Consider the following 11195-nt stretch of genomic DNA (forward strand, 5'->3'; position numbering starts at 1 on the left):
ACATTTCACATAGCATTGAAAAAATGAAAAAAAAAAATATAGCGAATTGGGAGATAGCCAAATAAAATGAACTATAAATTATAATAAATATTTTTGGTTACAATTTCCATGGTGTAATAATAAAACTTCATATATATTATTTTTTTCAAAATTATTATTTCTACAATTTAATAATCTGATAATGGTAAAAAAGGAGAATTTTTTTTCTCCATATTCGCTAGTTTGTTATTTGTACATGCGTTTTTTTTATTACTTGGCTGAATATATTTGCTACATAAACTGTTATAATAATTAGTAGTGTCACAAGATGGGTTTAATATTATTTTGTTATTTAAAGTAGATATATGTGAATTTACTTCAGAATCTAATTTATTTTCTTTATGAGTTTGATCAAAAATATTTAATTTTTTATCGATATTTTTGTTAATTATATGTTTTCCTGTTTCATTAAAATTAGTTTTAAAATAGACAGGATTTTCTTTCCCTTTAAATGAAGAAATAATATTATTTATATATATATCTTTAACATTATTATTTTTTTTTATAATTTCATGAATGTCAATTTTAATAGAAATAGAATCATTATTTATACAATTTTTTAATACCCCCCAATTATTATATCCAAACCAAGGAAATGTAGAATAGTTGTAAAAACAATATTTTTTTTTGTAAATACCGCATGTCACTGAATATATTATATCACAAAATCCAGTATAAGAAAATAATAAATCAATATAATTATTATAAGAAAAATTTAATTTATTATTTATATTTAATAATATAAAAAAATCATTAATAATTGTTTCAGTTTTAAATTCTGGAGATACGACATAATTATTTTCGCTTGAACACAGCAATGATATTTTTTTTACATTCCATTGTATAGTTAGTAAAATTTTTTCAGAATTTTCTTTAATATTATAATTTTTTGAATTATTTTCATTAATTAAAAAATTATTATTATTTTTTTCACACAAATTTGGCTTTAATTTATCTTTTGTACTTTTACATTGTTCCTCTTTATTATTTATATAACTGCTTTCAGTTTTTTCCTTTATCTCTTTATATATGTTTACATCATTATTTTTTGGACTTTTATTTATATTCAGATATTCTATGCTTTGTATAACCTTCTTTTCCCCACTTCCGCTATTATCATTAGTTTCTGCACGTATCATTTTATCTTTATTTCCTTGTTTGTCAATTCTTGAATTATCATTTAATGTCTTATCCTTCTTAAATAGTTCATAATTAAAATGTGTATTTTTATATGTTTCTTTATATGGTGAATTTGAATTATTTCTAAAATTGTGGAAAAAAGTTCCAACTGATTCGAGCAAGTTACTTTTCATATTATTATTACTACTACTACTACTACTATTATTATTATTATGATTATTATTATTTCCGTTTCTATTATCTTCTGTTTGCTCTCCACTTTTAGAATACACTCTTTTTTTAATAATAAATTCTTGTTGCTTATCATTATTTACAACATTAATATTATTCCCAATGTGCAAGCACTTTCCTTTTTCAAAATTTATTTTAAAACATTTTAATAGGTTTATTCCACTATATTTAGATTCATCTTTAGATGAATATGCATAACTTCTACTAGTTTTATTTGTATGCACAATTTTACTAATTTTCCCTTTTAATCGACTACTAAAATAATTATCTGTATTCTCGGCTTTAATCATATTTATACTTTCCGTTTTATCATTTATGCTTTTGGTTTTTTTTATCGAATTATTTTTTATTTTATAATAAGACATATTGTTAGCTTTAAATAATGCAACATCATTGGTAGGTATAAAATGAAAATTATTTTGAATTCCTACACAAGTTTTTGATGATGGGGATATAACAGAATTTGATTCTTTTTTGAACCGCACTATATTATGCACAGGAATTTTATTTTCTTGTTTTTCTCCAATATATTTTCCTAAATATATTTTTTGCATACTATATAGATTGTTTTCATTTATTAAATTATTTGTTCCTAAATTTTGTTCAGTATCTAGATTCTTAGGATATTTTATTGATGATATAATTCCAAATTTATAATTTTTTGAATTTCGAATTTCCTTTTCATAAAATTTATCTATTTTATCTTTCATAATATAACTATTATTACAATTTATGTAATTTTCATTCTTTCCTTTATTTCCTGTATTATTTTGAGGATTCATAAAATTAGAACAACCATAATAGCTATCATAATTTTTAAAACATTTTATTCCATTTTTTGTTTCTTCAGTATATTTATTAGAGTTATAAATAATATTATTATTTTCTGACTTGTTCATAATATTTTGCATTTTTTTAGAATCCTCATTCATATTAAGTCTGATTTTGGATATTTCATTAAATGTATGTACATCATGTAAATATAATGGTATGCCTTTGTATTTTATTATGTTAGAATCATTATTATTTATATTTGCAATTTCTTTTTTCTCGTTCTTTATATCATAATGTTCATTATATAATTCATCAACACGTATTGTTTTATTATCTATATGATTCCTCAACTTATCCTTGCATCTGTTATGTGGTTCTATAATTTTTTGCTTATTATTATATTGTTCATATTTCATTTTATCAGATGCATATATATAAAGTGTATTATTTTGATCAGAAAAATCATCCATATTTGTATATGTACATGTGTGTTCCTTTGTATTTTGTAAAGAATTGGAAATATCCTGGAAAGTTTTATTATTCATATTTAGAGATAATTCTGTAATGGAATCATTTTTTACATCTGTTAGACTTTCAAGATTAGACAAAGTATTCATGTGTTTTATTTTGTCAACTTTATCAATTTTACCAATTTTTGAGGTATTTCTTAATTCAAGATCCCAATCTGTATAATAACTTGTGAATAAATTTCTGTTATCCAATAAATCGCCATAATTATTTTCAGATGTAACGTTATACATTTCTGGATGTTTAAAATGTGAAATATATATTTCATGAACTTTTTGTCTAATATTGTCTGTTTTTATAATTGTATTATCTATTTGGTCTACTAGTTTATTCGAAAAGTAAATTCGATTGGTATCATTAAATTTGTTATTATTTATCTTATTTTTATTTTCATTTTCATTATTTTTTAAATTATTTATTTCATAAATTTTTTGTGTAACTATATTAAATTCTTCACAACAGTAATTATTTTCTCCATTCAAACTATTACGATATTCATCATTTTTTATAAAAAATAAAGTATCTTTATCTATTTCTTTTATTTTATTTCTACTTTTATTATGAACACTATTACAATTTCTATTTCTATTTCTGTCTACTGAAAAAAAGTATCTGTTTTCAATATTATTATTATTATTTTGTTCAGATATGTTATTACATAATTTTATCGTTTCTTTTAGAGAATTATCATTATCAATTTCTTTGGTCAAATATATTTTAGTATTTATTTCATTTTGCGATATTTTCAAGTTAGTATTGTTAAAATCATTTGAATTGTATTCTTTACATGCATTAATATAAGTTTTACAATAATCAGGCCCTAAATATTTTTCTTTAATATTTGTTTTTGTTATTTTATCACTGTCTTCATTAATTTTATTGCTCATTTTTTGAATCTCCATTTTTACAATACCATCACAAGTTTTCCCGTTTTTTCTCTTTTTTTTTTATTTTTTTTTTCGATTTTTAGTTAGTATTTGCTACTTTCGATTTTTGCTTACACTTTGTGTTTGCACAATTTTTTGTGTTTCTATTTTTTTTCTTTTATATATTTAAAAAAAAAAAAAATCACTTTATTTATACCCCCAATGTAGTTTGCAAGTGAGTCTAAAATTGACATTAAAATCTGTATTTTATTTGTACGATTTACAATATTGTTAAAATTAAAACAGTATGTATTTCTTTGTAAATTTTGTGAAAAATATTGCCTTACTTTACAACATATGCATATATAGACTTGAAAAAAAAAAAAATGAACAAATAACTAAATAGTCAGGTAAAAATCATAGAATAGCACGAATAGTAATCAATCATATATGTAGTTGTATGCATATTTGTTTTATTATTATACATTTTTTTTTCTCGTATTCCTTATATTACAAAATTTTTTTTTTTAATTTTCTTCTTTTTAAGTACAAAAATGTGTGTCAAAAAATATTCGTAGGTTTTATATATTTGCCTTCCTACAATAAATATGTTTAATTAAATTTATTATTAAAAAATATATATATAATAAAATAAAAAACAAAAAAGTAAAATAATATAATATGAATGAAAAAAGAATTAAACGATATTTTATAAATTGAAAAAAGGGTTGCATAAGCAAAATGGCAACAGATGGCTGTTCTATCACAAAAATTGTTAAGTATTTATTTTTTTTTAATTTTATATAAATATTGTTTTATTTATGTAATGATCAGATATAGCCTTATAACCAATACTGAAAAAAAATCTAAAAGAAAAGAACAAAGAATATACACACGTGCAAAATATTCATAAATATTGATTAAATATATATGTGTGTAAATATAGGAGATATGTATTATAATTTTACAAGGGCATATTAGTTATAAGTGGTAGCGATACAATAATAATATTTAAAAGGAAATTTAAAAAAAAAATAATAATAAAAATAAAATAATGATATTTGTGAATAACATTTAATTTAGCTATGTAAGAACAAATCGTTAAAGATAAAATATATATAAGTATATGCCACTATTTTTTTGCCTTCATACTATTAATATATGCTAAATAAAAAATATATGTAATATAGCATAAAGCAATTTTATCGTTGATATCGCGTGCAATACAACTGCAAACGGACTGAGAAAATATTAAAAAATATAAAAAGAATAAAAAATATATTAAAAATAATAAAAAATATAAATAATCGAATATATAGCCATTGTGTGTTGTAAAAAAAAAAATAAAAGAATGAAATGATTACACAGTTTTAAGATTTATAAAAATTAATTCGATTGCATATTATTGAAGATCATATTTGTTTTTTTTGAAAAATATGAAAATATATGAAAAGGGTATATACTGGATATGTAATGGAAGAAATACAGACATAATTTTAATTTGAAGAAAGAAAACACATCAAAAGAGCTATATACATATGAGCAATACGGATGTGTTAATAATTTACACACATTTTTCCCCATACATATTAAATTACTATTATGTTATAGGCCTTATTCTGAATGTGAAGATAAGTGAAACCTTGTTTTTATGATGTCGTAAAAAATGAAATTTAAATTTGACAAAATTTGAATTGTGTTGATAAAAAACAAATTAGTAAAAAAATGACCGTGCCAACATGAATAGCACGAGATCATGTTGTCTCTTTTGAAGATAAATAGAAGGATAAAATAAAAAATGTATAAAAAAGCAAAAAAATATGAACAAGATATAAAAAAAGCAAAAAAATATGAACAATATATAAAAAACGCTAAAAATTATTAACGAAATGCTAACCAAAATCTTCTACGCCACAACAATATTAGCGTGCATTGGTACATCGTTATGCGTATATACGTAAAAAAAAGTATAAAGATAAGCATACTTATACATATGTAAAAAATTTCACTTTTTTTTTTCAGCGTCATAAGCCATGGCATTATTTATACCCTGGTTGTAATCATATTTATTTTTGACTTTCTTTTGTAATAATTGATCTTTTGATGATACACCATATTTAGCTCTATTTATTTTTTCTTCTTTACTTTTTTTATTTTTATCCATGAGATAATTATTTCTTTTTTGAAGTTCAGCAATTCCACCAGTACTACTACCTTGGGTTTGCTTGAATTGGCTTAATATTTTTTTTTTTCTTTTCATTTTTTTTAATTTTCTCAAAGATTTTCTTTCTTGCTTGGACATTTCATTAGACATTTTTACATGACCAGGTGCATAATTTTCTTCTGGTGCTTTTTTATTTTTTTCTGATAAAATAATTGGAGTATTTTCCTCAATATGTAAAGTAGCTATTTTGTCATTAGCCCCATTTAATAAAACAGGTTTTGGTATAAAATAAGAATTGGATAAAGAATCTAATGAATGCATAATTTTTTTAAATAAATTCATTAATTCTATTTTTTGTAAATTAATTTCTTTATTTTTTGATGAACCGTTCATATTATTATTTATTTCGTTTTCATATTTTTTTGTATATTCATCAACTAAACTTAGTTTACTTTTGGAAAAATTTAAATTATTAAAATTTACTTCATTATCATTATTGTTATTTTCATTATCGAATATTTCTAAATCTTCTATTTTTTTTTTTTCAACATCATCAAAAAGAAAATTTTTAATTCTTTGTTTTACTACTAGCTCAATTTCTTCATTTAAAATATTTTTTTTATCTATTAAATTTCGATCTTTATTATTTAATTCATCATTATCATCATCACTTTCAAAATGTTTACCTACTGTTTTATTCAAAAATGTATCATTTTTATGTGTATTTACTTTAGGAATGTCTACATTTAATGCAAGTATACTGTTTTTTGGACGATCTTGTCCTGTTACTTCTCCTGTCAACGACCAATGTTTTTTCGCAACTAATTCTTTTTCTATTTCTTCTTTTTCTATTTTTTCTTTCTCAAATTCATTTGTCTCTGTATCAAAATATTTATTAGTGTATTCGTTCATTTCTTCGAGATTTCTTTCCAGTCGTTTATCTGCATCTTCCCTCAATTTCTTTGACTTCTCACTTTTATTCTGTGCCTTCGCATGCATTTCCATATCCATATCGACACTCCCTTCTTCATCTTCTTCATCTTCTTCTTCTTCTTCATCTTCTTCATCTTCTTCTTCTTCATCTTCTTCATCTTCTTCATCTTCTTCTTCTTCATCTTCTTCTTCATCTTCTTCTTCTTCTTCATCTTCTTCTTCTTCTTCTTCATCTTCTTCTTCTTCATCTTCTTCTTCTTCCCCCTTGTAAAAATCAGAGTACTTTATTGCACCTACTTGATTGTGGTCCAGTTCGAATTGATTTAAATCCAAATCATCAGAGAAGTTTTCGCTTTCTACATCATCTGAGTTTTCTATAATTTGATCATTTTGCATATCAGCAAATTTTTGCATTTCTTCATAATTAAAAAATTTGTCTTTTTCTTCTGACTTTTCACCATCCTCTTCTTCTTCACTTTCTTTTGCCATTTTTGATTTGGTAACTTTTCGTCGTTTTGTATTTTTGGCTTGATCAATTTGATTTTCTTGGTCTATTTGGTGATCTAAAAATGTAACTTTTTTTTTTTTTTTGTGATTTTTTTTTTTTCCATTTTTTCCCCTTGTATCTTCAATTTCTTTATCTATTTTTTTTTCAAAATTATTAAAAAAAGTTGACAAATTTTCTAGATTTTTTTCCTTTATCAAACATTCAATAAAATACCATAATTGTTCATAATCCAAATCAGAATTGGAAATTAAAATGTCATCCATTTCTTTTTCATTATAAAAATATTTGACTAAGGTATTTGAAAAATATTCTATCATTTCTAATAAATTTGTTTTATCTTCTGTATTGCCTTTTTTCGAATTTAATTCAAGTTTACTTTTCTTTTCAAACGAACTTATTAAGTCCGTATATTTTTTAATTCGTACTTCATCCATTTTAAGACAATATGTTTACATTCCTTTTGTTTCTATGATATTACATGATCAACCACTTAATTAAATATATACCCCCCTTTATTTATTCGATTATTTATATATTTCCTTGCTTATATGACCAAGTTAATATATTTTGTCAGTTTCAACACTTTTCTATAGTATTTATTTATTTCTTCAGTAATATAATTAAATCGTACTAATTGCAAAATGGGTTTAAATAAATAATACAGTTTTATAAACATTTATCACGTATTTATATTTTGCATACTCATATATTTTTTTTATTTCATTTTTTTTTTAATAAATATATATTAAGCAAATTAAACAAATATAAAAAATTATATCATATTGTATGCAAATATGTATGAATTAATTGTTTCGATAATAAAAAATATATATATTTCCTTTTTTTTTTTTTTTACAATTATAATAATAAAATATATAGGCAATTATATTTTAGTATTTTTTGCAACGCCCATATAGTAGTAGTTATGTTGCTATAAGATTTACATATATAAATAAAATGAAAAAAATGCATATTTTTATTTGGGAATAAGCTTAATAAAAATAACATTATTATATTTTCGAACTTTTAAAAATAAAAGTAATACTTTTTCTTCTATATGTTATTCAAATATACATATATAAGCATAATAAAAATTGTAATTGTTTACATGAGCAGTTGGTGAGTTATACAAAAGTAACTATTATGTTTAATATTCATCAAATATAAAAAAATTAATTGGAAAAAAATTATATCATTAATAATAGTCAAAATAAACTACTATATTCATATTGTTTTAATTTTGTCTCTTTTTTTTATTTTCCTTTTTTTAATATATACAACAATATAAATATTATAAATTAAGAACACTTCTACCACATTTAGACCCATTCAAGATACACCATTTCAATAATATTCATACATACTTCCCATAAAAACTGTGGATACATATACAATATAAAAACGTAAAGAAAATGTACATATTTGTAAACATAATTCCTTAATATATATATATACATACATGTATATATATTAGAATGTCTTTAAAACAATCATTTATCATATTATAGATCATACCCCAAAAAATTAATAGCAAATCCACAAAAGAAAAATTGATTCCTTGTATTATTTCACACATATGCTATTTCATATTGAGTATCAAAAAACATATAATACGTTCATATATAGTTCGCATACAAATTGTATATATATTTGGATAATATAGTATTATTACTTATCCAAATGAGTAAAGATTAGATAAATTATTCCATTTTTACATTAAATTTAAAACAGTATCCTATATATAATAAGGTCGTTTTTTTGTATATTTTTAAGCATTCTGGTATTTTTTTTTTTTTAATTTTTAAATAAAAAAAATGACACTTCAAATTAAAAAGAGAGAACATAATAAATGAAATACTTTGCAAAATAAAACTAAACAAAATATGTAAGTCAATATAATTTCAACCATTTTTCTATATTCTTAAACACTCATTTAAGCAACCTTTTTATATATATACATGTAATCCTTTTTTTATTTTATTATAATAGAAAAATGTAAAAAAAAATTTTAATCTATATTTTAACAAATTGCAATTTTAGTAATTAATCAAGTTTAGCTAGCTGAAACATGAAATATTTATATTTTTTGTTTTTTTGTCATGTAGAATTGTAAAAAAACTCTATAATCTTATCATATATAAAAATATACATACTATATATGTGTTGGTTACTAAGACAAAGATTTGTGTGTTATATGGAATTTACTCGAATAATGAAAAAATCAATAATGGGAAAGTTTCAATTTTTTATTCCAAATAATGTATAGACTTGAGGAAAAAAAATAAAATAAATTTTTATAATAAAAAAATAAAATGAAAATAAATGGATTTATAAAATTAATTAAATTAGGTATTCCTAGAATTGAGGGGAAAAGAGGAATTTCAGGGAGAGGATTCAAATTTGATAAAATTGCAGAAAGTCAAAGTTTAAGTGCCGAAGAAATTGAAGAATTTGATAAAGTAAGTATGATAAGTCTTAAGACCTTAAAAATACCTGACCATGCAAGGAAAAAATTACATAATCTAGCCAAACAATTTGTAAAAAAAAAAGATTTAGAAAAATTAGGAAGATATATGGCAAAACAATTAACAAGTCGAAATTGTGTAGAATTGCCAAGAGTACTTCCATCAAAATTATTATGTGAAACAAAAGAAGAAAAAAATAAAATCGAAAAAATGCTTGATAAAAAATCTTATAAATGTTTAAAAGAATTTATATCACAATATAAAAATAAATCAAAAGAAATTGAACAAATAGCATTAACACATGCAGAAGATTCAAGACATAAAATAAATATCACTTTTTTTCCAGAAGTTTCAATATCATATACATTACATAATTTTAATGGAAATTATGGAATAATGTATAGAATATTTCATGAAATCAAAATAAGAGTTCCCGATTTTATACCAAAAAATATTCTAAATTATAGTGCAGTTCCAGCTGCTGGTATTATTGCATTTTCCGAAGTTTTTAATTCCTCTCATGAAAATATATTAACAATTGAATCATCACAACATTTAACATCCATAGCAAAATATATTCTTGACAATATACCAAACATTAAATATCAAATGAATTTATATGAAAATTTTGATTTATTTGATTTAATATTTATATCACATAAATTATTATCATTATATGATTATAATTCAAGAAATATATTTATACAAAATCTTTGGAATAAATTAAATAAAAATGGAATTATTATTATAGTTGAAAATGGAACCCCTACTGGTTTTCGTATGCTGCACTCAATAAGGGAAATGTTTATTACTGAATTAAAATATAATAAGTTTCATATAATTTCACCATGCCCTCATGAAAATATATGCCCACTAGCTTTAACAGGAAAAGATTGGTGTCATTTTTCCCAGCGAATTCTTAGATTATCCCATCATATTTATTGTAAAGGAACACAAACAAAAAATATAGATGAAGAAAAGTTTTCATATTTAGTAATAAGAAAATGTGAAGGCCCTCGAACTAAATATAATTCAGAAAATGAAGCTTTAACAGTTCATGAAAAATCTTTTTTTTGGCCTAGAGTTGTTATGCCCACAATTAAAGCTGGAAAACATGTATTACTTGATGTTTGTTCATTTCCTTATAATTTTGAAAGGCTTGTTGTTTCAAAAAGTTCATCTTTAATTTCAAATTTAAAAACCAAAACAGGAACTATCTTAAAAGGATATGGTTATAAAAAGGCAAGAAAAATATTATGGGGCGATTTGTGGAGATTTACAAAAAGAGTTAGTAGACCTGATGCTCGGTTATATACCCCTGATTCCACAAAAAATATTTTATATCGATTATATTTAAGACAAAAAAGAAGATCAAACATTAAATCAGTAGTGGATTCAAAATCTCAAACTTATTATAATTCCCGATCAATTCAGTATTACGGCTCATAGGGTTGTCTTATTTGTGTTATTTTTTTTTTTTTTTTCAACTTTATTTCTCCCTTGTTTTACTTTATATATTCGTTAAATCAGCATATCCAAGTTTTAAA

The 11195-nt window shown here is 22.1% G+C and overlaps 3 protein-coding genes across 3 annotated transcripts; 1 reads left to right on the forward strand and 2 right to left on the reverse strand.

The window, feature by feature from the left end:
- Window positions 1-167: 167 nt before the first annotated feature.
- Window positions 168-3614, reverse strand: PBANKA_0511100 (conserved Plasmodium protein, unknown function; the record flags this gene model as incomplete). The annotated part of the gene is made up of 1 exon (XM_034568354.1): window positions 168-3614. One exon carries the CDS (start codon window positions 3612-3614, stop codon window positions 168-170), a length of 3447 nt encoding a protein of 1148 aa, XP_034420352.1.
- Window positions 3615-5583: 1969 nt separating this feature from the next.
- On the reverse strand, window positions 5584-7617 carry PBANKA_0511200 (U3 small nucleolar ribonucleoprotein protein MPP10, putative; the record flags this gene model as incomplete). Its single annotated transcript, XM_034568355.1, has 1 exon — window positions 5584-7617. One exon carries the CDS (start codon window positions 7615-7617, stop codon window positions 5584-5586), a length of 2034 nt encoding a protein of 677 aa, XP_034420353.1.
- Window positions 7618-9495: 1878 nt separating this feature from the next.
- PBANKA_0511300 (mitochondrial ribosomal protein S22 precursor, putative) lies at window positions 9496-11097 on the forward strand (the record flags this gene model as incomplete). The annotated part of the gene is made up of 1 exon (XM_034568356.1): window positions 9496-11097. One exon carries the CDS (start codon window positions 9496-9498, stop codon window positions 11095-11097), a length of 1602 nt encoding a protein of 533 aa, XP_034420354.1.
- Window positions 11098-11195: the final 98 nt, after the last annotated feature.

Source organism: Plasmodium berghei (genome assembly GCF_900002375.2).
Source record: "Plasmodium berghei ANKA genome assembly, chromosome: 5".
NCBI classification, from domain to species: domain Eukaryota; phylum Apicomplexa; class Aconoidasida; order Haemosporida; family Plasmodiidae; genus Plasmodium; species Plasmodium berghei.